Here is a 27,861-nt window from a genome sequence, read left to right as displayed (position 1 = left end):
TGAGAACGCTGGGGAGGGGGGTGACAGAGGGCTGCCCCCCAAACCCAGTCTTGCCTAGCAGGCGAAGTCCTCGAAGACTCCCTGGTGAGGGTAGTGGTGGCGATGGTGGTGGTTGGGTAGGATGCCCGTGTTGTAGGCGCCCTCCACGTGCCGACCCAGTGTCTCACAAGGGCTCTGTGGGGATGGCAGTCAATAGAGTGGACACAGATTCCATGCATCCTGCCACCTCCCTAGTCCTCCCACCCATCACAGCCTGTCTGCAGGAGCTCCCCTGGGGACACCCAGCTCCCTGCCCCCCTGGGACTGCCCTGACTGCATCCTGAAGGCACCAAATGCAGAGCCACACAGACCCTCGATCTTGGGATGATGTCCCCTCCCCATGGAGTGGGGGCAGACACATGGCCAGGCCCTGTCCTCACAGCCTCCAGGCAGCCCAGCCCTGCAGGGGTACCTGGTCCTTCATCTCCTCCAATCCCAGTGTGGCAATGCTGCCCGACGGCTTCCTCAGAGGTGGCTTGGAGCGGCGCAGGACCCGGCTCACCTTATCTCGGATCACCTGGGTGCAGATGGGGGGTCAGACCTAGACCTGCACACAGGTAGCACCCTGTGTGTACACCCCAGTTTACATGGAACTGCTGCCTGCTCCCCCTCTCACCCGGAGACAGTGGGACAGTACCTTGGCCCATCACCCTCTCTGTCCTCAGGTCACTGAGGAATGCGGGGGGACCCATTCCCCTCCCACTGCCTTCCTCTGGGTGGTCCCTAATTTGGGGGCTGCTCTAGCCCTCTGGGGTGGCCACATATTTTATGCCCTCCCCAGGAAGCCTGTCTCTGTACTCACTGCCGAGACGCATTCCTAAAGGCTAAACACACCTCATAGATGTAGTCCAGGATCTCCAAGATGGTGAGGATGCTGGCACCAATGAACAGGCCCATCTGCCCCCCGATGTCTCCTGGGGAGGAGGAGGGGAAGATGGTCACCAGGAGATGCTGTGCAGCCCACTGGAAGCCTGGGGTGGGCCAGCAGGGCAGTGGGCAGTGCCAAGGCTGCCAGATGGTGGGGCACAGAGCAGTCATGGGGGCAGAGTCAGCAGGACCGAGGGCATGGGAGACATGCAGGATAGGTAACACTCAGCAGCATTCCACCCTTCAGCCAGCCTGTGGCTGGCTGCTGCTCTGTGTGATCCCTTCCCCACCAGACCCTCATCTTCCCAGGGCTGGGACCCAGAGCTCTGCATCTTAGGGCCCCAGAGGAAAGTGAGGGGGGTCACCGAGAAGCCCAGCAAGGTCATAGGCTTTCTTCTGCTCAATGGCTTCGTAGTTGAGAGCCTCAAAGAAGATGTCCAGCACCAGGAAGTTGTCCCTGTGGAGACATCATTGTTCTGAGCAAAAAGGGCTGGTCATCAACCCTCCTGCACCACTTCCCACAAACCTCCCATGTCCCCCAGCTCTCCAGCTCTCAGGTGCTCCCAGATGCTCCCATGACACTCGTGAATATTTGGGCTGGTGCAGTGGGGACATGGATGGGGCATGTCCCAGGCCGGGAGAGACAGTGGGGTGTGCAGGTGCTAGCAGGAGGGCTGGGAAGATTGGACAAGTTGGGAAGAAGCTCTAGTGAATACACCCCTGCACAGAGGATGCTGCAGAAACCAAGTATGCCAGGACCCTCTCTCTGCATGCTGCCAGGAGTGGAGTAGACGTTCCCCAGGTCCCCTGCCCACCCTCTGGAATACTCCAGTGCTGGCAACTCACCGAATATAGGTCTCGTTCTTGTTGTACTTGCGGGCGAGGTAGCGCGCTGAGCCCTTATTGGGGATGCGGACCATGGAGATCTCCTTGCCGTAGCGTGTCAGGTTGCATGGTGTGGGGCAGCTGCAGCGCTCCTGGCTGTCCTCCACTGCTGCGTCTGGGGGCAGACACCCATTGGCACCGCCAACAATCTGCAGCTCCCTCCCTGCGGCACTCGGCCGGCCCCTAGATGCCCACCCACTGCCGCACCTACCCAGCGTGTGGTCAGCACACTCGATGTACACATTAGGGGAGCAGATGGACTCATTGCCTGTGGAGAAGCAGGTGGTTGGGAGGGGGGGAGTCTGGCCAGATTCTGCCCCCCCACTCTTAACTCACTCGTAGTGCAGAGGGCAGGGTGCAGAGAGAATGGGGATGAGTGACCCTTGGGTGCAGGTTGGTTGGGGCAGACATGGGCCAGGTACAAAGCAAACAGGGAAGGTGCTGACCTGTGGTGTAAGGAGGGTAGGACAGGGGCTGACCCAGCATGTGGAGAGGATGGGGTAGTCCCTGGGTGGAGAGAGATGGGACCAGGGGAATCCTTGGGTACAGAGTGTTGGGGCAGAGGTGATCTTTGGGTGCAGACTGCAGGGAGCTGGAGCAATCCCAGCAGGACTGTTAGGGCAGTGGTGCGCCCCTTACACTATCATGCACACCCCTCACCTGGCATATGGACCATGCGGCAGTGGCAGCTCTGCACCACGGCCTCCTTCTCACACTGGAGGCGGCAGGCAGCAATGCTGTAGGTGTCATAGCCAGGCAGCAGCTGCTCCCCCTGCATGCTGGCCCGGCAATTCCCCCACGGCTGTGGCAGGTAGGTGAGCTGTTGGGGTGAGAAGGCCATTGCTACAGGGCTGTGCTGGGCTGAGTGCCAGCAGGCACTTCCCCGGGGCTGTCGGGCATTGTGCCTTACCCGCTGCTCCTGGCAGGACACAAAGGTCTGGAAGCCAGGTGAGACACCAAAGCCCAGCTGATGGATATAGGGTGGCTCATCCTGGCTGTGGATCTGGACCCGGATGCCAGCTTCAAATGATGTCTCATCTGTGGGAGTATAGAGGGTGCTGCATGCCTGTACCGACCCAGCACCTTCACCCCTCTGATGCCCTGCTTTATCCATAGTCCCCTCACAGGGTGCTCTGTTGGCCAACAACCCTACATCCCAGCACCCTTCACCTGTGCCCTGCCTGAGCCATAGCCCCACTTACTGGTCTCTCTCCAGATGGGCAGGTACTCTTCCTGCTGGATGTCCAGCATGATCTCCAGCCCGTTGCCCATGCCACCTTGGCGGGTCACACGTGGATTCCTCCGATCCCCATTGAAGGTGTAGCACTTCCCATAGCGTGTGTAGACCTGGGGATGGAGAGAGCAGTTGTCAGGGATCTGGTCAAGTATTCTGCAAGCAGGATGAGGTCCAGCAACTCCTTTCCAATTCCATGGAGGTGATGGAAGGAAGGTACAGTCTTGCATGACCTTTGGAAAGGCTCATCTCAGCCTGACTCCCTACTCTACCACTCCTCCAGCCTTGCTAAGGTGGGGGTGAAGCATCATTCCCAGTGCCCATGGGGCAGCCCAGCTGTCTTGCACCTTCCAGGAGGGAACTCACAGGAGTGAAGTGCTGGGGGCCACAGCGCTCTCCCTGAAAGCGACACTCCACCAGCATGTCCTCGATCTGGTGGCCCAGGCGGTGAAAGAAGCTCTGCATGGTGCGCTCGGAGCGGCGGGGTGGCAAGAAGCGCGAGTAGTTGGCCAGACGAGTTAGCCACGCACGCTGATCCTCCCCCAGCACCGCCAGCATCTCAGGCACCAGAGAGTGGTTCTCCTGGGCCAGCCCCAGCCACTCTCCCACCGAATAGAGGTCGGGCTTGGTGAGGTGCAGGAAGCGTGCCCGGTTGGGGTTGCAGAGGGTGACAGCCGGGAAGCGGAGCTGGGGTGCCCAGGCGAGGCGTGCGCGGGTGTGCACGGGGTGCGAGAGCAGGTGGTGCAGGCGGTCGGCGGTGCTGGTGGCCAGCAGCCCGGCGGAGGCCAGGAAGGCCAGGCTCCAGAGCAGGCGGCGCAGGCGGGACTGGGGCCGGGTACACATGTAGTGCAGCCCGGGGATCCGGGTGGCTCGCAGGATGCCGACAATGAGCTGGGGCGTGCTGCTGTCCTGGGGTCGTGCCAGAGCTTCCCCGTCCTGGCAGCAGGCAAGGGGCAGCGGCATGGCTGCATTCAGGGTGGCTCCCGGAAAGTGGGCTGCAGACTGCCCCTGAAGCTGCCCAGGGTCCCTGCTCCCCTCCAGGGATCTCTCCCTCCTGGGAGGCTTTTGCTCCGCACCTTCCTGGAGATGAACAAGGCAGGCGCCTTCCTGAGCTGCTTCGGTGATGGGTGAGGGGAGGGAGAGGAGGGGGTTGCTGCAAACACGCCTTTCCCCAACCTGCATTCAGGAATGGAAAATTCCTTCTCAAGCTGGGTTGGGACAGGGGTGTGTGTTGTCTCACCCCAGGCAAGCTGAACTGGCAGCCCCCAGCGTCCCAGCATGGTGGGCATCTGTGTCTGGATAGTGATGACCTGTCTTAGGCACACTGTGTGAACCCTGTGCCCAGGAATGTCATGCTTCAGCTCTTCCTCCTTGTCCCTTGCCATGCATTTCACTACAGTCACCACAAAACATTGCCTGGACCTCTAGAGTCCCCACTTGTGTCTGCTCTGCAGCTGGGGACTCTGCCCCACAGAGACAGGACAGTAACAGCACTGGGAGGCCATCACCTACTGCCAGTGCTGCTTGGGACCTTGTCTGCCTTGTACCTTGGTATCCCTGTCCCTGGAGCTGGGGACCTCAGTGCCTCAGGGCCAGGTAGGGTGGGAGAAGCAAGACTGTGGGTCAGGAGGAGTGGAACCATGGGGTGGGAGACTGCACGGCAACCCACCTGCGCCTGGCGGGTGCTTTGAAGTGACAGGGAGGCTGTGATCAGAGCGCAGCCGTGGCGGGGGAAGGGGGGGTGGTGGGTGTCTGTACCCGGCTGTCAGCGTGGCTGGCAGTGCCCCGACAGCCTGTCAGGTGCCTTCAAAGCTCAGCACTGTACTCTCCTCAGCCTCTCATCTCCTGCTGCTGCTGCTTCCAGGCACCCAACTTCAGCGCTCACCCAGCATGGGCTGGCAGGGGGAGGGGGTGTCCCTCATCCTCCACAGCTCCAGGACAAGTCAGGGCTACTGGACCCAGTCAAGAGCAGCATCCTTGAGGTCCATCCCATCAGGGCAGGAAAAGGCCAGTGGCGGCAAGAGGGATTGGAACAAAGGGAACTCCTGATGACCTCAGCAGTGACTCCCCAGCACCATCCCTGCCGCAGGCCTTGATGCCTGAGCAACACATAACTACAGCCACGATGGGGACACGGCCAGGGTCCCATCTGGCAGCTTGGTTACAGGTGCAGGAGGACTTCAGGCCGGTCAGAAGCAGGACAGGCCCCGAGGGGGCGAGCGGAAGCAGCGGGCAGCACCCACGGGCGGCAGGGCCGTGCCCGCCGTCCCTCACAGGCCGTGCCCGCCGTCCCTCACAGGCCGTGCCCGCGGCACCGAGTGCTCGGCGAGCGCTGCCCGGCAGGGGGCAGCAGCGCCCCGCGCTCCGCGGCCTCGCGCCCCCGCCACCCCCGGGCCCGTCCCGGCCCCGTCCGGCCCAGCCCCAGGGCAGCCCCTGAGCCGGACCGGGCGGTCGCGGAGCTCTCCGGCTCCTGCTGTACACCCGCCGACGAGTCCAGCGCCGGCACCATCCCCGCCGCGGACTCCCCGCTCCCTGCATGCTCGGGACCCTGCGGGTCACCCCACGGTGCCCGCCCTGAGCTGTCCCCTCCAGCGCTGTATCCCCGCAGCACCGCCAGGACACGGCTCAGCCCCTCTCTGTGGGGCGGCTGCAGCCGGCTCGGCTCTTCTCTGAGATTTATCGCGGCTGTGAGCGCCGGCGGCTGCCAGCCTGATACCATCAGCCACGGCACACCAGGGCAGCTTCTATATTAGTTTTCTTTAAACGGAGGATAAGCTCCCCAGGCTGGAGAAAATGTCATTTCTGTGAACGCTTCCATCTCGTGTCAGTTCAGACATCTCTGGGCTGCATGGCAATCACCCTGGAGGGGGGTGAGGGATGGGGACGGGATGCAGAGGCTAGGGCATATGGGGACAGATCTTAGGGACAGGGACCAGTGTTGGGCAGGATTGGAGGCCCAGGTCCAGCTGTGGTGGTGGCTGTGTTCCAGGCAGGTGGGCATGGCTATGGGGGCGCATGGGGAGCAGGGGTGCCCATGGCATCCAGCTGAGTTACTTACTTGTCGACTACTGGGGTGCCGAGGCCAGCTGTGAAATCACACTGGCGAGAGCACAGCACAGTCCTGAAGGGCTTTGCCTTTCCAGCATGACAAATCCAATTAGATAACAGGGAGCGGATGAGGAGGAGGAGGAAGAAGAGCAGAGGAGAGCCTGTCTGCACCAGGAACAGGATTTTCTCCCTGCAGCTGACCCAGAAAAATACCTTGCAGGACTGAAGCACACATGTCCAGCCAAGGATAGCAACTGAGATATGGGCCCTTGGGCACCGGGCTCTGCCTGCTGGGCACCCATGCATGTTGCAGTCTTAGGGCCAGAGACGCAGCATTCCCGTGCTACGTGCCGGTCTCCTTGCTCAGCCAGTGCATGCCGGCATCCCCACGCCATGCTCACATGCAGGGGAGACCCCATTAGGGAGGTAATTTCTTGACATGATTCCTCATTTTCCTCTCTCTCCCATGGAGACACACTGACCTTGACAGAAATAGCTGCCTGCGCCTCAGCAGGGAGATCTCAGTCAGATATTGCTGGGGACCCCGGCATCTTCTTCCCCAATCCACACAGTTCTGGGGCCCCCCAAGTGCCCTCCATGCTCCCAAGACTTTCCTCCCAGCCCCCCTGCTGTGGGGAGCCTTTTGGGAGCAAGATGCTGACCGCCAGCATCCTCATCCTGGCTCACGCCAGCCCACCCGTGAGCACTGGGGGCATGAGGACCAACATCAGACATTCCCAGTCCCCCATCCCCAGTGCTGCCAGCCCATTGTGACAGCCTCGGGCTGATCCCAGCTCATGCAGGTATTTCCACGGCTTACACGGCTCCCCACGGTATTTAGCCTCTGGAAGACGACGTTAAACATTGCAGGCAGTGACAAATCCTGATTGCTCTGAGGAGACAAGAGGCCGCGCTAAGCTTCCAGCCAAATGTTTTCATGCAAGGGGAACGAGCTGCAACATGTGTGGTGCCAGCGGGTCCTGCTGCTGCGTGCCTGGGCCACCCAGCCCTGCTCCCACATCCCCACCGGGACAGCCAGCCCTGTTCCCACATAGCTGCAGGGGCATCCAGCCCTGCTCCCACATCCCCACCGGGACATGCAGTTGACGGGCAGGCCTGGGGCATGGGCACAGCGCACACGAGCAATCACCCCAGCGTAGAAGCACCCCTGAGAACAGTCATCACTGGGGCATCGTGGGGATGGGGACAGGAATGGGAGGACATCAGAGTGCTGTCCACCTGGACCTGGTGGGGATGCCGGCCTGGGGGTAACCTTGAGGGTCATGTCCACGTACCTAAGCCCAGAGAGCAAATTAGCATGGGCAAGGCTGTGGCACAAAGGAAAGCAGCCTCCAAAACTGGAAATGCTGTTTCCTGTGTGAGTGCAGGCTGCTGGAGCACAGGGATGTTCCTGGACAGGAGACATGGCACAGGAGCTGGGGCCAAACTGGGATGACACTGGTAGAGCTGGGGCAATAGCAGACCCATGCACCCTGCCTCCTGCTCTGCTCCTGCCCCACACTGTGGCCATCCCAGCTCTGTTGGAGCCCTTCACCATGCCATAGCCCCCCCCCGCCAAGGCAGCCCTCCATCCCCAACAGCCCGCTCCCCCCGCACAGCACAGCCAGCCCCGCCTGGGTGCCCTGGGAGGGAAGCCGCAGCGCTGACGCCAGCATTACAACTGCCCGGGATATGAGATCCGCTTGGATTCAGCAATTTCAACTCATTTCAAGCCCGATTCTGCAGCAATTTTCTGAGCCAGTGGGATGTTTTTGCCACTGCAAACGTCCCTTCTCATGCATGGTCGCACCATTTCCTTTCCCCGCTCCCAGGAGGATTTGGGGAACGGTGCCAGTTTGGCTCGACCCCAGCTCTGGCAGTAGCACAACCATATCCCACACTAGCACCCTCTCAGTGCAGCCCCCTGCCCCACATGGAGCTGCTGGGATGCCTCCTGCAGGACACACAGCGCTGTGTATGGGGTCTGGGGCTGCTGCTTCCATGGGGCACCAGGCTCTGCATCCTCAGCCCAAACAGAGCAGGGCACCTTAGGCACAGCACACACAACTGACAGTTTAGGCTTCTTGTTTCCCCCATCCTGTGAAGGACTAAGCTCTGGAATGTCTCCTGCGGCTCCCTGATCTACCTCCAAAGGAAGAGGGAAAACAGTGTGGAGCAAGGGGGCCAGAGGCTGCTGCAGGCATATCCCAGAAAGGCCAGGACCCCTCCTGCCACTGCAGCTGTGCCTCTCTCTGTGCTACAGGACAGCCCTTGCCAGCTGAGTCCCCTTGGCTAGGCCTGAGCCAGCAGTGGAGATGTGGGCGTGTGGGGCTGGCAGAGCCCCTTTCATGCCAAGTAGGCTCGCTGCTGGAATACCAATTGCTCAGCTGTGCTGCAGGCTGTGCTGCTGGCCAGCCAGAGCAGGGGGCGACACCCTAGCCCCGGCACTGGGCAGGGCAAGCATGTCACAACCCGGCTGCTGCATCAGAGACAGCATGTATCCCATGCCCCCAGGAACAGGTAGGCTCTAGACCAGGGCTTCCTGCTGCTGGTGGCTCCGGAGCATAGGGATGCAATGCGAGGCAGAGGGGTGCGCTGTGCACATGGGCAAGGACACCCTCCCAGAATATCTGTCCCAGTACTGCCAGTGCCTGTTAAAGCAGGGGGACATTGGCACCATCCAGCTTTCAGGATCAGCATCTATGACAGCATGCCCAAATTCTGTGCCAGAGAAAGACCTTTCCCTGCAAACCATTGCCCCGGGAGTCCTGCACTGACCAAGCCAGAAGCTGGAGAGAGCTGTGTTGTTCATGCCACATATAGCCAGGGTGGCTGTGACACAGAGGGGAGTAGCTGGGGACCCCAGCTCCTCACCTTTTGACTTCACTGCACAGGCATGGCAGCACACTGCACACACATGACAGCCTGTGGTAGCAGAGAAAGAGCCATCATGTAGTTGTGCGTTCTACTCCTGCTGCTCCTGGGGGGAATTTGTCCCAGAATCTCACTCATTTCCAACCTAAATTTATTCACAGCCAGTTTTTACCATTTGTTCTCATGCCAGCATTGTCCCTTAGCTTAAATAGCTCTCTTTCCTCCCTTGTGTTTACTCCCTTGATGTATTTATAAACAGCAATCCTATCCCCTCGCAGTCTCCAGCCTGCCAGCCTTCACGTGCCAATCGCTTCTGCTTTCCTCTCCCGATTCAGCCTCTGCCTGCCTGCACAGCCCGGCTGCCCGGCACAGCATCAGCTCCAGCTCCTCAGCGCTGCCTGCCCAGGGCTCACACAGAGCTCTGCCCCTCATTCCACAGCAGCCATGGGGCAGCATCCCAAGCCATTCGGGACTGCTGCCCCAGCCAGGGCTAACCTGCTCCCTGCAGATCTCCAGCTTGTGCTTTCATACACCTTGTTTTCATTTTCAAGAATCCACCAAAAGTGACGCCTGGGCAGATGAAGGAGCCAACACCAAGGGAATTGCAGAAGATGAAGTGCCAAAGGCAGGAAGTGGCAAAGGCATGCTGCAGTGCAGGGCAGGGATACAAGGGGGAGGGCAGGCAAGAGCAGTGAAATGAGGGGGCAGGGGCTGGGGAAGTCCACATCATCCTGTTGGCAGCTGGAAAACCCCTCTGAGTAGCTGAGCATGCTGCCCACCTACCCTGGTCTCTCCCTTAGTACAAGTGGAGCGCTGGAGCTGCAGAAGGTTTCTGCCCCATGTTTCTGCCTCCTGCTTCAGGAGGTGCTCAGGGTCCCCATGGGAATGACTGCACCAAAGATGCATCCCCAAAAATGCCACAACGAGTTTGTTGAGCTGCCAAGACACTCCCTAGCTTGGGTTTGGACTGTGCTGAGCAGCAATCCTGCCATCACTCTGTGCACCCTCCGGCGCTCTCCAGCCAGCTTCCCACCCTCAGACACCCCCACGCCGGGCACGCCGCTCATGGGCACACAAACACAGCACACTAGGGATAAGCACTGGGATGAGCTGCAGCTCAGCCTCCCTGCTGCAAACCCAACAAAACACTCACATACACGGACAGCAATAATAATGGGTTTGGGTAGCAGGCTCCCCTTGGCAGTTGGAGGAAATCCAGCACCATGCACGGTACTGTGCAGACACAGCTGGCCCGTGCCACTCTTCCTCAGGACCAGAGAATGATTCCCAGCCCTGTGGTTTCACAGAGATGTAGCACTGAGCCCACACGTCTTGCAGGCTGGAGGAAGCAGGGAACATCAAGGATACCCGAAAGCGGAGTATGCTTTGTCCCCGGGGCTCCTTTGTGGAGCTTAGGCAGCCTCTGTTCTTCGGCTGTTGCTCCCTCGCAGGAACCCCAGTACATCAGAGCCTCTGCATGGTGCTGGTTGGGCGCTGGTGGCTTTTGGCTGTAGATCCTGGGCACCTCCGGCCCTGTCTTGCTCTCCTTCTCATGCGGGACCCTGCGAGGATGTGGCCCCGCATCCCCCCTTGGCTCCGCGGGCAGCGCATCCCCCGGGGACCGCTTCTCTTTGAAAGCAGCCGTACAGGGAGCTCTGCCGCCCGTCCCCAAAGGGTTAACAAGCAATTTCCTTTGCTGACAGCTCGGAGACCGTTCTCTATCGACTGCGGGAGAATAAGAGGGGAGAAGCAGCGAGATAAAAAGGCAGCAGAGCTGGCACCGCCTGCTTAATCCCAGCGTTTAATCTGCTGGGGCAGCGCAGGCAGCCTTATCTCGCCGTCCTTCTGCTGCTCCATCTCATTACTGCTCCCACGGCTGCCGGGAGATGGGGGAGCTGAGCCGAGGAGCGGGGCCCGGGGCAGGGATGCCGCCTGCCGCTCCGCTCAGCAGCCCCCGCTCCTGGCACCAGCGTACCCCTCTCTGCCCGGCCGGAGCGGGGGGAGCACACGCGGGGATGGGCACACAGGCTGCACCTACGAAGCACGCTGGCTCACGCCAGGCGCTGTCACACGGCCTCAGGGACACACTGCCAGTCTCGCACACTCAGTCACACTCTTCCTGATCACTGAGCTCCGGTGGTCCAGCCAGCATGATGCCCAAGCCCCCATGAGCTTATGAAGGACGCAGGGCTCCATGGGACAGTGCATGCAGAGCACCCTAAGGTCAGGACAGCAGCCAGGGCAATGCCATCTTGTTCTGCATGTGCCCTTCCCTCCACCCTCACCTATCCAGGTGCCGAGTCCAGTGCTACCTATCCCCTGCCGAGTCCCAGACCAGGCCCGCTCTTCCCACCAGGCACACCATGGCCATTGTTCTTGGGACCCACCAGCCTGGACCTGGCAGCTCCCGCAGCCTCAGGGCAGGGTTAGGCGGGAGGGGAGGGGGTCCCTCCAGCCGTGGCATTTATCTGTAAATCCACAGCACTGACACGGTGAAGATGAAGCCTCTGCTCTTGTCGGGTTGTCACGGGGGTTATCCTCCTGCCCACGGATGGGTTTGCACTGATAAGATTTATTGTCGCCCTGGCAGAGGTGCCAGCACCTCACTGCCTGCTGCTCTCGCAAGGCTGTGCTGCCTGCTGGAGGGTGTTGTGAGGGGGATGAGCAGCACCTCAATGAGCAGTTGCCAGTAGAGTGGGTCCCCAAACAAAAGGAGAGCCAGACATGACCCTCTGCTCCCCATTGCCGGGGCTGATGGACTCCCTGCCCACCTGTTGCAAGGTGCCTCACATATTCTTTGACCATTTCAGCAGGATGCAGGGGAATACTGGTCCCTGAGCTGGACCATGCAGAGCAGAGCACACATCTGTGCTGCCACAGATCTGCTGATGGTGCTGGCAGCTCCTGTCACAGCTCGGCAGCTTCATGGTGCTCCTGCATAGTGTGGGATGACCAGGACTCGAGGGGCTTTGGGAGCAACCATGTGTGCAGCCACCACTGGCAATATGGCCTGGGTAGGGAGTGGGGAACAGACTGCATCCTGCAGCCTGAATTCAGCACCAGAAGTTGGCAGGGTGGCTATGGGAGCCAGGGCTTTGTGCACCCCCGTGCTCCAGGATGACATGGGACAAGCAGGAATACCCTCAAAAGGGGAATTTTGCTCCAAAACACTCTGCTGTGCCATGATCCCTCACCTGCTCCCTGCTGCCTGCCCCCAGGCCATGCTCCCCACCACTGGTTTCCCTGGGGCCAGCAGGGATTGCCCTGAGCCACCTGGTGCAACCAGGCAGGGGCTGAACCAGGCTAAATCCCTGAGCAGCAGGAGGGGTAGCCACCTGCCAGCGTCCTCCCTGTCTCTGAAGGCACCACATAAGCCCCACACAGCTCTCCCACCACCCTGCCCCATCCCAACTCCCACCTCTTCTCTTTCTCCTCCCCTCCGGCCGCTGACCTCTGACACTGCTGTGGGCTTTGCTCTCTCTGACAGCACGAATTTGACTCCAATATGTCAGAACTGAAGGAAACAACATGCAAGCAAACAGCCTGAGTGAGCCTTGGATGCACCCCCTCCTTGGGGCCAGGAGGCCAGTCAGGATGATGGTGCAACCCAACAGCGCACCGGGAGTCCTAGTGAAGTGGGGTGATCACAGCTCAGTGGGAAAGGGCTCCTTAATAGCTGAGCCCTTTTAGCAGAGATTAGGGAGCTGCACGGCTTTGATCTTTGATTGCCAATTTGCATCTTGAAGGCGCTGGGACCTCATCCAGCCTCAGCGCAGCCCTTTGTGGTTATCTCGTGGCTAATGGATTTGTTCTTAATGCCGGAGCGTGCAGGCTAAAGGCTGATTAAACCCTCTCTGCGGCGCTAAATCAATGGAACAAACATGATAGGGGTTGGCTTTCCCCAGCCTGGGTGCTCCCGGGCAGAGGGGCTGATCGAGAGAGCCCCAGCACCCCGGCACTGACAGAGGATCCCTCCGTGGGGCTGCCGGGAAGAGGAAGAAGTGTGGGTACTGGCAGGCAGGGACAGCCCTGTAGCCCATATCCTTCTGTCCCTATTATCCCCATTATCTGCTCTCCATGGAGGTGATGGGCTGGGTGTCTCAGGACTCCCAAGGCATCTGCTTCTCCTGCGTGTTTGGGCCACATTGCCCATGCTCTGGTCCTTGGCACCTGCAGGAGCTCCTCAGTTGTCCTCTTCAGCTCCTCCCAACTCCCAGGGCTTGCTGTGGGAGGAGGGGCAGGAATGGGGTAAGGCAACCTGCCCCTGCAGCTGGGGACCTCCTTCTCCCCTCTTTATACCCCTTTGCCTCCCACACAAAGGGGAGCAGCACTGGCAGCTCCCACCTCCTCTCTTCAGACCATTTCCCCTTGTCCCTGCTTGGATCCAGTACCTCATTCCCAGGACTGTATGTTGCTCCCAGCATTCCATACATCACATGCGGGGAGCAGGTATATCTGTGCACACTTTGCATAATGCCTGAGGTGGCAATTCCATGGCCAACTTCAGAAAAATACAATTCCAATTGTGTCTGCAGGCAGCATGAACAGAGGGTAAAAAATGCACCCTGCTCACTCATGCCCCAGGAACAGCTGGTCCTTCATCCTAATCGCTGCCTGGGCTGTGGGCCTGGGGATGGGAGCTGAGCACCTGAGACAGGCAGGACTAAAGATCTGGGGACTAGAAGCTATGGGGAATAGGAGTGAAGATGAGGGCTGTGTGGCTGCAAGCTGGGAGGAGACTGTCTGAGAGCATTTTGCAATTTTTGCTTTTCTCAGGGCTCATGGCACTGGCCTGGCTGCTGCCAGGTCAAAGCTACCTGCAGGTGACAGGAGCCCTGATCAGGAACCATACTCCAGAGCCTTGCTCCTGTGCTGGAGGATGATACATAACCTGCAACACAGGTAAGTTCAGAACAGCATCGTGCTGGGAACCAGTCCATGGGGAAAAGGTGTTAAGCCCCCCATGGGCCCCAGACTGTGCCCATGCCAGGCTCAATCCTGGTGAGCAGCTGCCTCAGAGGCAGCTGAGCTGCTGCATGGCATGGAGCTGGTGGGATCACACACCGAGATTCCCATCGGCAAACCTCACTATTGAAACATCTCCTCTTTGCCAATATTTGCCAAGCACGGGAGATAAAGTGGCTACAAGTCATCAATGCCGGCGTCTCAGTCCACTAAGGCTGGCAGCTCCCAGGGGTGGGGGGTCCTGCCAGCTCAGCCCCCAAGCCCCCTGCAGCAGTGCAAGGGGAGCCAAGGTCCCTCCACGCTGGAGCACAGCACCTCTGAAGCCTGGGATGGATGCTGCTGCCATGGGCACCACTGACTCTGCCACCCTGCCCTGGGCATCAGTACAGCCTTCCCTCCTGCCAGAACCCCCACCTCTGCACCATGACAGCCATCTCCACCATCTCAGCATTTCCCTGAAAGTCTCTCTGCAGCACCAATCCCCTGGCTCCAGTGCTGGGCCATCCACTCCCTGTCATTCCAGTGACCCCAGAATCACTGCCCTGCCCTGCCTGCACCACACACCCCTTTCTCCCCCTTGCTCCAGGCTGCCTGTGCAGTCTCTGCAGTGGTCCATAAGAGGATGAGGCAAGACACAATGCTGAGATATAGCTCCTGGAGGAGAAGCCCAGAGCATTATCAGCACAGGGAGTTAATTAAGGTCATGTCGGGCGATAAGGAAACAGGATGTCAGAGCAGCAGCAGCAGCACAGGGGGGTCAGAGCCTGAAAAACTCCCTCTGAAAAACAGCTCCACTGAGATGTGATCAGCCAGGTGCTCAGGGACAGAGCAGCTGGCATGGCCACACAGGCAGGGCTCCATGTATGGCACTGTGCATGCTGTACCATGCCCAGTACAGGATAGAATGGGATGGGGTGAAATGGGATGGGGATGGGATGGGATGGGATGGGATGGGATGGGATGGGATGGGATGGGGACGGGATGGGCAGGAGGCGTGGTAATACACCATTTCCTGGGCCAGGAGAGTCTGCTGAACAGTCCTGGTTACTTCCTCCTGTCCTTATGAAGAAGCAATGCATCTTGGTGTGACCAGTGTCATGCCAGCAGGGCAGGAATTACTGTGAACCCCTGCCCATAATTAGCACATGTAATTGCAGACACTCTCTAATTAGCAGGATCTCAGAGCTGGGTATGGCAGACTGCTTGACAGCACTTGCATTGCTCCTGCCTCAGACTGTTCACCCTCTTGCTCAGTGATGACTTCACCCCCGAGCCAGGCAGTGCCATGGGGCTGGGAGAGCCAGGCTGACGTGGCATGGCACACCACAGTCACAGCAGGGTGGTGGGAACAGGCTGTGGACAGGGGGACAGGCATGGGGGACACACTGCCAGTACAAATCCATCTTTCCTGCACAAATTGCAGCACGACCTGTTGCCCTGCCTTGCCAGGCAAGAGCTGAGCTGATGGGACATAATTAATACTTGCATCAATCTCAGCTGGATTTGCATAGTGCCCTCAGTCCTATGCTGCTCAGGAAGGCAGGCTGCTCCCAGCCTTTCCCAGGGGCAGCAGCACCAGATGCTGGGCTGGCCCTGCCTCCTCTGCAGGAGTCACAGCCCCAGCATGGCCCCTGATTTGCCCCCACATGCACCCTAGCCCTCCTTGCACTGCAGGCCCCTCCCCTGCCCTGCTCCAGCCACTGGAGCATTGAAGACAGATGGAGATGCTTCTCTCTGCTGTGGTCTCTCCCTTACTCCTTGTGCTATGAAGAAATTGTGGAGACAGCAGCTTGGGAGTGAAGGACACAGCAAGTTTTGGAGGGCAAAGGGATAAGGCTGAGCTGCAAACATCCCCAGGCAGCTGGGAGGCACGGCAGTGCCCACCTCTGCATGCCCAGATGGAGTTTAAGGTCCATGAGAGAAAGGCAGCATCCATAGACAGTCCCTCTTTCCTCAAACACTCAGTTCCCTCCTGCCCCAGGGCTGCTCCCATGGCCCAGGTGAATTCCCCCATCCCATCAGTAAAGGGGTCTGTGAGGAAGAAGAACCAGGGGAGAAAAGGACCTGGGGTGGTGGCAGGAACACCAGGATGCAGCTGGGGACCACAGCCCTCACCTTGCTGCCCTGTGGGTGCACAGGCAGGTGGTAGAGGGACAGGGCGGTACAGGGATGTGCAGGGTGCCACTGACCCCAGAGATGACAGGCTGGTGACATGTCCTCGTGCAGCCGAGCACAGTGCCTCTGCATGGCTGCTGACACCACTGACAGCTGCTCCCAGCCCCGTGACACCGCAGGGACTGCCACACTCCAGGCACAGCTGGACTATCGATGGATACAGGGCAAGACACGGGCACATCTCCAGCCCCTGGCCCTGCTCACAAGCTCTCTGTAGCCCCTGCCATCGATGTGTTCCACCCCTGCCTGACCAGAGGACCCACAGCATCTGCAGCACCTGCATCACCTGTGGTACCTGCAGCACCTGCTATCCAGCCCACCCTGGACATGGGGGATGTGGCCACTGAATGTGACTGTGACCAGAGTGGGGATCACACTGATTGCAGCTGCCCAGATGAGTGCATCCAGCTCAATCAGAGCTGCACAGCCCTCCTGCATGCCGGGCACTGGGAATTAAACTGCTAATGAGCTGCTGGCTGGAGGGCCGGCAGTTAGTGATTAATCAGAGGCTCTACTCTAACAAGGCTGTGCCTCCTCTCCCTTCCTGCCCTGCACATCCAAGAGCAAGTGGCCAGCAGTGACCAGTGTGTCCCTCAGACCTCGCTTCCTTCCTGACTCAGCTTTCCAACACAAAGAGGGGTCCCCGACCCCTGTGCCACTGGGACACAGTGCCCACAGGTCCTTCCAGCCACTGGCTTTCCTGTCCCCCAGCTCCTCCTGAACTCACCTCCCCCAAGCTGCTGTCAGGTGAGAACCTTTTGTTCTGCTGGAAGAAAACCTGTTGAGCCCAGCTCATCTGATGCTCATCATGTGCAGAGTGTGCTCAGGCTTCTGTCTGAGAGCCCAGAGATGGGCCAAGTGATCTGGAGGACATCTGCAGAGGGGCTTCACAAGGGTGGCAGGGGAGGAACAGCCATGCAGCCAGTGACATCTCCTGAGGACAGAGCAGGCACGATGCAGCAGCCCCGAGTCCCAGTGCATCAGGGTGTAGGTCCAGCCCCCTGACGGAACCCAGAAGTGCCATTTGCCACCCTCACCTTCTGCCTTATGCTGGCACAATGGTGGCATGGTGGGTGATGGGGTAGGCAGAGCCCTGCCTGTGCCTGGTACAGCGCACTGGGGCATAAGGGAAGGCTTTGCAATGTGAGCAGGGGACAGCCATCCACAGAACAGTGCAGGGAGCTTCAGGGAAGCTACTTGACCTTGAGCCTGCTTGCTCCCTGCTGGAACCCTTCATGGTCATGGCAGAGTCAGGACAGGGCAGGACATGGCAGAGGTGTCAGCACTCTCCTGTCCTCGCACCCTCCTTGGCTGTGTGTCGGGGCAGTGCCTGGGAGAAAAGACCAGCAACCGGCAAGGAGCAGGTTAGAGATGCATGTTTTCCCCTATTGCACAATTAATCATGAGAAGTTTTTCCTCCTTTCGTGCATGAAACAGAATTTGGCAGGGCGCTCTGACCACAGGGACTGGCTGCATGCTCTCCAGTAAGAACCCAGCCACATCTGGCTAAGAAAAAACCTCAGAGCATCCCTGTGTGTGGAGGTGGAGAGAGACAATTCTGGGCCAGGCAGAAAAATCCAGCACGGTTTAGTTCACAGCCCCTCATGTAGTGAGCATCTTCAGCTCCTAGTGTTTGCCCTCCCTCCTCATCCCCCAGCACACACATGGCCATGTTGAGTTGTTGGTGCCTTCATCCCTGCCTGCAGGCCCTGTTATTCCAGTCATGGACATAAAAATGCCTAGGCAGGGACATCCACCCTGTGGCAGCATCCCCTGTCTGAGCTCTCATCCCACCCTGTCTGCCTCCCCCTGCCCACTCCATCCACTAGCCTGACTGGAGCCTCAGCCCATCCTTTCCCAGAGGGAAAGCAAGCTGAAGCCTCCCCAACAGCGTTCCAGTTATTTGTTATTGGAAAAAGGGGGAAATACGTTTTTCTACAATTATTGTTTTTTCCACCTGACTGGCTGCAAACTTGTTAATTTTTTTCTTTAATGTGTGAACAGTGTCGACGGCAGCTGCATGTCAAATGACTCTACGCCCTATCTGCGGGTCCCTGGCTGGCTTTCAGCACTCGCACCGCAAACATTGCCTTCTATAAATAAAGGCCTATATCTCATCAATGGCAGAACAGCAGAGCTTTATATAGTCGTCTTACATAAAACCGTCTCTCTTTATGGGCTTCAAACCATTTGCGTCACTTAGTGCAGCTCCGTAAACCTCCTTCTCCAGACACTCCCTCATGGAGGGAGACCCGGCACGGCTGCCCCATGCCCCAGGGAGGAGCTGGGATCCCCCCTCTGCCTGGGGCTGTCCCCCAGTGCCTTTGCAGGGCCAGGTGGCAGCTGCGTCCTTGTTCCCTTGCCCCACAGCCTTGGCATGTGCCTCCCTCCAGCCCGCCCAGCCTTTGCACCAGGTGCCAGGATGGCAGCCGGCACTGCCAGGCACTCCAGAGCTTGGGGATGGTTGGCCAAGGGCCAACATCACTCACCCTGCCCTTGTGACCCTGTCCCTGACACCTGTCCTGGGGCAGCACAGTCATGGGTGCTGGGAGGTGCTGTTCTGTCCTCTGTCACTTGGGAATCAGGGACCCGAGGGCACAGGGTGACTGGGGACATGGTGCCAGGCGGGGGGGGGGGGGCAGACCAGCTCACTGCAGCTCTAACTCTGACATGCAGAGAACACAAGTCTGGCCAGTGGCTTTCAACCCCGCTGCCCAGTGAGCATCTGTAGTGGAGGATCTTAGGGGCCGCCCCCATGGCCACAGGTCCCAGCCCCGGGCTCCTGCAGTCCCCAGGGCCGCTGGCTCCATATGGCAGAGCCTTCCCTCCGGCTCGCCGCAGGCGCCCGCCTGCACGCAGTGATGGATCGTGGGGGGGGGGGGGCGTGGGGGGCGGGGGCGCAGAGACTCCTACTGGGGCTGCAGCAACGCCGGCCTGCAGGAGGCAGCCCACACCCCTTCTGGGACTCCAGGAGCTGGGAGGGGGGGGGGGGGGGGTACGGGGGAGGAGTGACAGAGCTGCAGAGACCGTGGTGACAAGCCTTCCTTTACCTCCATGACATCCCAGCTGACTACCCCAGGTGGCTGGAGCCAGGAGACAGGGATCTAACAGCATCATGGCACTGGAGCCTGTGGTGCGCTCTGACCCATGGCTGTCCCCAGTGCTGTCCATGGGACCCCTGCCATGACAGCTGGCACTGGCATAAAGGACGGGGCCGCAGCAATGCCCTTCAGCAGTGGGGCCACATGGCATCCAACCATGCCGCTGGCACAGGGCACGTGCACCCCAGCCAGCCCTGCTCCATGCCCCGCCAGCCATGCAGCACCCCATGAACCCCCCTGCCCCATCTGCCACCCTGCCCCCTGTCAGCCCCACTGCTCTGTGTTCCCACTGCCCCATGGTCCCACAGCCCTGTGGCCCCAGACACCAGCAAGCACCAGCTCCTGGAGCCAGTCTCCTCTGGTATCTTGTCCCCATTCCTCTCTCAGCCATCCGAGGTGCCCAGCCCCCTCTGCAGCCAGCACTGCTGGTGCCCCACAGTCACCCCACGGGTGCCCTGGCCCCAGGGGGCAGCAGTGTCCCCCTCCACTCAGCCTGGCACGTGGGCCCAGCCTCATGGCACGTCCCACATCCCTGGGGAGACACACCAGGCGCGGGCGTCCTGGCCGCTGGCTCCCCCCGTATCAGAGACAGGCTTATTAAGTGTGTGATATTAAATTACCCAGATAAGAGCATAAGAGCTTTTAAAGTCAATTCATTAAATATAATTATGAAGAGAGCTTTTTTATGCTCACGGTGATCCGATCTCAATCAGGGAGACGGTGGGAAAGCCGTCGGCTCCTCCAGCATCTCTGCTCCCCCGCTGCGTCGCCTCCGCACCCCCCTGCTCCCCCGCCTCGCCCCCCTCCTGCAGGGAGCTGGCACCCACCACCATGGCCCTTGATGCCTACCCCACTGCCCTGGTACCCTCTCTGCAGTGTTGCTGCTGGTGTCAGTGCCACCCCACTTGGATGGAGGTGACATGGATGTTTGCTAAGCAAAGGGGTGGGGAAGGGGAGGCAGTGGGTGTGAGATGGTTGGGGCAGTGGCATTGGGGTGGAAGGCAGCAGGGTATGGAGATGCTCAAGCACAAGAGGCAGGGGTCTGGGAGCTCAGTATAGGTTCTTCCCAGCCATGGATCCCCTTGTCCCCGTGATCCAGCCCCATCACTCCCCCCTGCAGACCGGCCTCCTCAGAGACCTAATGACGCATCCCCACTCCCCAGGCAGGAGGCGTACATGCTTGCCTCCCATCCCACATTCATTAATGGCACTTTGTGACCAATTAATACCTGCCAACCAGGTGGCACCTGCCCTGACCCATGGCTGGATCCCTCATGTGCAGCCCGGGTGGCTACATGCCAGGCCTTTGCACCAGGCACGCCTCTTGCTCCATGCACCCCCAGCCACAGCCCAGGGTGCAGCTGCACATGGGGCTGTTCCCAGATTTATTGGGGGAATCCATGAGGAAGCAGTGGTCCCAAAGACACCTCATGACCCCCACACCAATAATGTCTCCCCAACCATCTGAAAGAGAGGCAGAATGCCAAGACACCTGCTTGTCCCCTTGTCACCCTGCCCCACTGTCATGAGGGACTTTGCAGAGACATCCCTAGGTGCAGCCAACCCCTTGTTCTCCCACCACAGTGTCCCAAAATCCCATTATCCCCAAATCCACACGTTTTCTGCCAGAGCCCGAGCACCTGGGACAAGGAGCAGCAGCATGGCTGGCAGGGAGCAAGGTGGGCTCCACACTGGGGTCCCTGCAGAAGGCTTCGGTGGGGGCTGGTGGGAGCAGCTACCCGCTGCTGGGAGCTGCTGGACTGACATTTATTTTTAGACGTGAATTGTATAAATTAGCATTTCTCAGCGGATTAAGCAGCAGGAATTGTGTAAAATTAAATGGCAACGAATTGCATTAAAGTCCCCCGTTTTCTGGCACAAACAGCGCCTCGAGCCGTGCCCAGGCGGCTCATGTGTAACAGCGCCGGAGATGGCGCTGCCGCGGCTCCGGACAGGAGCACGGCCAGCCTGCGATGTGCCTGCACTGCCTGGGACATAGGGCTGGAAATGAACAAGCACAGTGGCCAGACTGCGAGGATGGAGGGCTCCAGATGGGCTGTGAGCCCCTGGGTAGCTGGCTCAGGAGCTGGGCTGGGACTGCGGGATGTGGATGCAGTTAGTGGAGTGCTGTGACGCAGATGGGCACAGATGGGCTCAGCTGAGCAGCTCACAGGCATGGGATCGGTGAGGGATGCTCCAGCCTCTCCTGGGCACTGACAGAACCAGCCCCAGCCCAGCCAGTCCCTGCCAGGCTTGGCAGGACACTTATCACAGTCACAGCCATGTCACCCTCCAAAGGAGGTGATGCTGTTCTGGGACCTGTATGGCACTGCCTGGCCCAAGAGCCACTCTGTTCCACTCTGTACCTGGAGCCCACTGAGCAGCTGGGGGAGGCTCAGCCCTGCATAGGAGTTCAGGGAAAATGGAGTGGTTGGATGCCAGGGGCTGAGCGGGCATCAGGCAGGGCAGGGCAGGTGAAAAACAATCAGTCCATCTCTTCTACCCAGTAAAAATAGGTTGAAAATGTGACATTTATTAAGTACAATTCTGGTGGAAAGGTCAGAGAGTTCCCATGTCAGGAACAGTGGGAGAGCCTTGCTGGGAGGAGGCGACAGCCTGCTGCCCCCACCCACCCCCTGAACCAGGATCTCTTGTGTGCATGTGGAATGCAGCTGAGGATGTTGTCCGTCTCAGCACAGGGCTTCCCTCTCTGGGGTCTGCATGGGGTGCTGGGGAGATCCCTCACACAGCCCAAATCCCGGGCAGGCAGGAGGCCTAGCATGGAGAGCTGGGGCCGCTGCCAGCTCCGAGAGGCACTGCCAGCTCTCAGCAACCTCCCTGCTCCCCCCCAGCTTCCAGCCCCGGCACAACTGGCTTCAGCAGCCACACATCACAAACAAAAGGCTTTTGACAACGAATGAGGTTTTGAGAAAGGCACTGGGATCCTTCCCGGCCGCGAGAGCGGAGGCTCTTGCTGCAGCCACTGCCGGCAAACAGGCGGGATGCTGCTGCCAGCTGAGGGGGGCCCCTCCATGCACTTCTTCCCACAGCCCCCAAACTCCTGCACACCCCGTCTGGCTGTACCCCCATCTCCAGAGCACTGTCGGGAAGGCTCCCGCTTGCCTGAGTGCCACCTGACATGGCCAGAACTGACCTCGGGTTGTGTCTGTACCGGGGCGCCAGGCAGGGAGGTTAGGGGGATGCAAGCCACCCGCGGCAGCTCAGCCCCAGCCCCATGGGGACACTTCCCAACCTCCTGCTGCGTGGCATGTAAAGAGCACCGTGGATTTCCTGCACCGGCAGCCTCAGCTCTGCAGCTGCACTGGCCCAGCCAGGAGTGCTCCCCATCAAGGCACCCATGGGACAGCGTGCCGGCGGGGCGGGCACCGGGCACTGCCCCGGGCACTGCAGGCACTGGGGGCTGTGCAGCTCAGTGGGGTCAGAAGAGGCCCTGCCAAGGCTCCAACACGGCCCTCTAGCAGCCGGCACGGGGGCACATTTGTCAGCGGGGCTGCAGGGAGCCTCGCTGCGGCTCAGGGTTGTCCCTGCCGCTGGGGAGATTTACAGCCCAGCCGGGCTTTATTACATAGAAGATGCTTACGCTGGGGATTTTTTTTTCCCGATAGTTTCTTAATTTGCTGTCCCATAAAGAATGTGGATTTGTGACGTTGAATAGGGGAAGATCATTTACCACTCACAGCTCTTACTTAAAGGATCCGCACGAGTTATTTATTGCATGAGCACGGGCTGCAAGCAGCAGGGCGAGGGGACATGCTCCAGCCCTGGCGCTGCTCCTGCTCCTGGACAGGCAGTCGGCGGCAGCCCCACAGCTTGGCCACTCTCGTGCTGAAAAACTTCCAGCCTCTGGACAAAGTCCACCTCGTGCCCAGAGGTAAGCAAAGACTCCAACACTCCTGCTAGCATGGCTGCAGGGAAAGCTCCTTCCCTTCTCTGGTGTCGCTGGGGGACAGCCTCTGCTACAGAGGCTCCTCGCTGTGGGCTTGGTGCCCTGGGACCCCAAGCCATTTGCCCTGCTGGGATGTGCTGTAGTCTGGGAGCCCTCCATCGCTGCTAGGACATGCTGCGGCTCACACACTCGCCCACAGCAGAGCAGGTACAAAAGCTTTCTGAAGGCTCACATGGGGACCCAGAAATGGAACCAACAAAGCTTGGAGCTCCCCACCACATGAGCAACCTGTGTGCTCCTTCACTGGGGCCACAGCTACAAGGCACAGCAGTGCCCAAGCCCACACAGCGCAGCTGGGACCCAACCCACCTGCCAAGAAGCCTGTGTTGTGTTTCAGTCATTCCCAGGAGGCACAAGGGACCAATTTGGCTTAGGGAACAGGAGTAGAAGGTTCCAGCTGCAAATGGTGTGGTGCCTTGACAGCTCCCACTGCTGCCTAGCAAGGCTTTGGGACATGTTATGTGGCAGAGAGGTGTATCACATCTTCACCCATCCCTCCCCACACCCATCTCTTCTGCCCCAGCTTCTCCTGCCCCAAGTTCACCCCTTTGCTCCAGGCAAGTGAGAGGTGACAGGTACACCCCTTTCTACTGACAGCTCCTGCTGCCTCAAAGGCCAGAAATGTTGAGCTGTGGACAGGGTGGGTGGAGGCATTAGGAGCCCTATACTCCCCTTCTTTGGCCATAAGCCTACAGGTCAGCTGGCACTAACTATTCTCACGCCTGAAACCTGCTCCAGTGCAGCCTGCCAGCACACCAGAGCCTGGCTGCCTGGGCATCCCCAGGGCATTCTCGTAAGCAGATGAGGTAGGCAGGCCAGCTGGTCCTGCACGGCCACATGCTGAGAAACTGGGTCCCAGTGACTGTCCTGGTGGTCACCCTTCACTGCCACACAGCACATGCCACACACTCTGACCATGCTGTGGGAAGCCTGTACCACTCCACCCACCTGAGCTCTGCCCTGCCAACATCACAGTGCGGCTCAGCACACACCAAATCCCATTGCTACGCTGTGCCACTGCCCAGCACAAGGCTGGGCTCGCTGCCTCCCCCGCAAACCAAAGCTGTGCAGGATCCTCCAGGAGGATCCCAGGGCTGGTGTCAGCATGGCCAAGCCACGTGCAGGACTGTCCAGCACCAGAGCTTCCTGCTCCAAACCCTGCTGAACCACACTGCTCCCCGGCAAACTCAAGCAGCTGGCGTAGAGCAGGCACAGAGCCCAGCAAATCCCCAGGAGGAGCGGGGCTGCCCGCCCGCTGTCCCCCGCTCCTTCTTCCCACTCCACTGCAGTGCCCTCTGCCACCACCAACCCCCTGCACAGGGCAGCTTCCCCCCGCTCCCCCCCCCAGCCAAGTCTCTTTCCCAGGGACAGCATCACTGTGCACATTGAGCAGGCGTTGTACCGATGGGCACGAAGTGAAACGGAACATGCTGCATCAGCCATTTCCAGCCCCACGGAGCCTCCTCTCTTCCCCAGTATCCTGCACAGCCCATGGCATCACACCCCACTCCCCGGAACGAACGGGGTCCGGCTGGCAGCACAGCTCCTGAGAACGCGGGAGCCAGCTGAGCAGTAGCCCCTGGCAGCCGTAGGAGAGAGGCGGCTCATTTCCAGAGTCATTAAGGTCTGAAAAGGGTCCCATCAGGTATTCCGCCCGTTCAGCACATTTATTTTCCCAAACCACAGCGGGGATTTATGATTCCAGGCTCAATATTGGTGAGAGCTGCACACTGGCGGCGGTCGGCCAGGGGCTCTCTGCCTGGGCAGACTGGGCGCTGCTTGCAAGAGGCCGTGCTGCCAGTCCCGGGCAGTGAGTGGGCAGCCCCGGGCAGCCCCCGCTCGCCCGGCAGTAGCCGTGCCTCCGGAGCGGAGCGGCTCGGCGTTTGTGTTCGGCATGTGCACACGTGCGTGTGCAATGCCTGCAGTCCCCACATTTACACGCGTCCCAGTGCTAATCCCGCAAATGCAGGAAGGTTCCCCTGTGTGCAAAGAGTCTCTGCCTGCCCCCCTGTTCCAGCCCCTCTCGCTGAGTGAAGCATCCTGTGTCAGGGCACTTCGATCCCGGGGAAGAGCAGGATGGAGCAGGACTCTGTGCCACAGCTTTCCCCCTGGCCGCCGCACACCCACCCTGGGGACCGCTGAACCCTGCTGCTCACCCACCGCGGCTCCTACCCGTGAGCCCCTGAGTCACAGACCTGCGACAGCCCAGTCCTGTGGCGCAGAGCCCTGCTGAGAGCTCCCACGGAGGATCCTCTCCCTCTCTCCATAAGAAACTTGGAGGGAAACTCAAACAGAGAGAGATGCAAACTTCAGCAGCCGGAGTGAGCCAGGGAGCCCTGCTCCGGTGCGACGCGGACGGGTGGGTGCCCCCCGTGCCGGTAAGGGCCCCTAGGGAAGCTGAGCCAGGTGTGCACTCACCACAGTGAAATCGCGGGATGAGCAGTTCTCGCCGCTGAAGTTGCAGCTCTTGAGCATGTCGTCGAGTTGGTGGCCGGTGCGGTTGACAATGTCAGCCATGTCGGGGTCAGGGTAGAGCAAGTCCGTGGCCTTGTGACCATCCCGGTCCTTGGGGGGCAGCCCAGTCATGTTGGCCAAGTGAAAGATGTCGGCGTCGGTGAGTGCCGAGTGGCGGTAGCGGTTGATGTTGCAGATGGTGATGGCCGGGAACACCATCTCACGGATGGCCTCCTCATCCAGGGCCATGACGTGGGGGTGCTCCAGGTAGAGCAGCGCTGACTTGGCCGCCTGGTAGAGGAAGAAGGCGAGGGAGGCCAGGAAGGCAAATGCCCAGAGGGTCTGGCGCACGCCCAGCCGTCCCGACCGGCAGATGTGTCCCAAGCCGTGCAGCGTGCTGGTGCTGGCAAAGGTAGCCAGATCCCGGGAGCGGGGCCGGGCAGGCTCCTCGATCAGGCTCTCCTTGTCCCCTTCTTCTTTCTCCTTCTGCTTCTCATCCTCTTCAGCAAATTTGATTTTACACACGATCTCAATTGGCATCTGCCCCGTGCAGCTGGTGTGCCCAGCCAGCGAGCTGCCCCCTGGCACAGGCACCGGCCGAGAGCCCGGCCAGGCGCTGGGAGGGGGTTCGGGTCCCCCCCAAGCCCCAGCACGGCACCGGGAGGGCCGAGCCGTCTCGGGAGGGAAGCGCAGCCCCTCTCAGCAGCTCCGAGCCGCCGCTTCCCTCTTGTCTCACTAGTCGATCGTCTCCTTGTGCCTTCGCTTATCAGCACAAATACAGCTGTCAAAAACCCCTCTCTCTCCTCTCCCTCGCTCTCTCTGCCTCTCTCCTTCGCTCCTCTCTGGTTAAGACCCCAGCAGATACAGGCAGCATTTAGGCATCATGTGCTAATAAAATCCAGGGAATACTTAATAATTCAAGACATGTCAACATTATTTCATCGTCAAATAAAGAGCAAGCGTCAGAGAAAAGAGGCAGTGTGAAGGGCCCGGCGCCTCCGGGGCAGGGAGCCACGCTGCGCCCGTTCCCCAGCTCCGGCCCCGAAGTGCTGCCGGAGCCACTTGTTTGAATGGCTCGGGAGCCGCCGGAGCCGAGCCGTGCCGAGCGGAACCGACCCGTGCCGTGCCGTGCGATGCCGAGTCGTTCGTGTAGCGCCGCGCCGCGCCGTGCGATACCGAGCCGTGCCGTGGCGGGCGGGGCACGAAGCCTGTCCCCCGCCGTCGCCGCTGCCGCCGCGGTCTCCGCCTGGCCCCGCCGTGCCCCGCCGGCCCGTGCGCCCCGGGGCAGAGCGCGGCGCGGCTCGGCGGGGGCGGGCAGCCTGCGGGCAGCTCGCCCGGCGGCCCCCTCCTGCTCGCCCGCCTGCGGACTCCTCCTGCCTCGGCGGCTCCCTGGCCGTTAACCGCCTCCCTGCCGCGGCCCGCCGCGACCCACGGCGGCCAGCGCCGAGTCACGGCCGTCCCGGCCCCGACCACGGCTGTCCCGGGCGGGATCCGGCCGGCGAGACGCCGCCGGAGCGGGCTGAACACGGGGCGCCAGGGGTGCACTTTCCCGTGCCTCCCCCCGGCCCCGCCGTGCTCCTCGGTGCCCCGGAGCCAGGAGGGCGGCAGTATCGCCTCTCGCGCCCCGTGTCGGCCCCCGCCTCTGCACTGCGCTCGCTGTGCACCCGGGATGGGCTCATCCGGCTTCATTTCTGTCCCCCTTCCCTCCCTCCCTCGCTGCTCCTCATGGTTCCACGGCAGCGCACAAGTGGGGGACACCACAGGCAGGGACCAACTCTGCTAGAAAGGCTGAGCCGGGGTAGCCCTCACCCTGTCCTGCCCTGCCGAGCTCTTGCTCTTCCCGGGGTCTGCTCCCTCCAGGGCACGCTCCCGTCGACCCTCGCACAGCCCCATCAGCACCCAGCCCCCGAGGCAGCATTGCCCTGCAGGCATCGTGACAAGCAGGGTGTCCTCCTGCCCCGTCCTGCCCGCGGCAGTGGGGCTCTGCTAGCCGTGGCTCAGTCATGGGGTGATGGGTTCCACCTTGAGGCACCAACCACATGGCACCTGGGTCTGTCTCTTCCCAATGCAATGCACAAAACCTCTTCCAGCAAGTTTTGATCTCTCCCAGCTTCCTGCCTTGGTTTCACCAGCTGGTGATGGAGGCTTTGCTGAACCAACCCACTCACTCACAAGTCAATCAACCCTCTGTGACATTGCCTTGTGGCACAGCGATGGGGGAAGCACCAACTCCCTGTCCCCAGAGCAAGCCG

The 27,861-nt window shown here is 60.3% G+C and overlaps 1 protein-coding gene across 1 annotated transcript; it reads right to left on the bottom strand.

The window, feature by feature from the left end:
- Nucleotides 1-54: 54 nt before the first annotated feature.
- On the bottom strand, nucleotides 55-26,149 carry ASIC4 (acid sensing ion channel subunit family member 4; the record flags this gene model as incomplete). The annotated part of the gene is made up of 10 exons (XM_084209362.1): nucleotides 55-174; nucleotides 452-556; nucleotides 874-953; nucleotides 1,272-1,363; nucleotides 1,753-1,906; nucleotides 2,003-2,059; nucleotides 2,452-2,611; nucleotides 2,702-2,829; nucleotides 2,994-3,138; nucleotides 25,574-26,149. The coding sequence occupies 10 exons, from the start codon at nucleotides 26,147-26,149 to the stop codon at nucleotides 55-57; spliced, it is 1,617 nt and encodes a 538-aa protein (XP_084065488.1).
- Between the last annotated feature and the right edge of the window lie 1,712 nt (nucleotides 26,150-27,861).

Source organism: Fringilla coelebs (assembly GCF_963513975.1).
Source record: "Fringilla coelebs genome assembly, chromosome: 7".
In the NCBI taxonomy this organism is placed as follows: Eukaryota; Metazoa; Chordata; class Aves; order Passeriformes; family Fringillidae; genus Fringilla; species Fringilla coelebs.
Note: the sequence above shows the minus strand (reverse complement) of the source record. Positions and strands in the feature narration are given on the sequence as shown.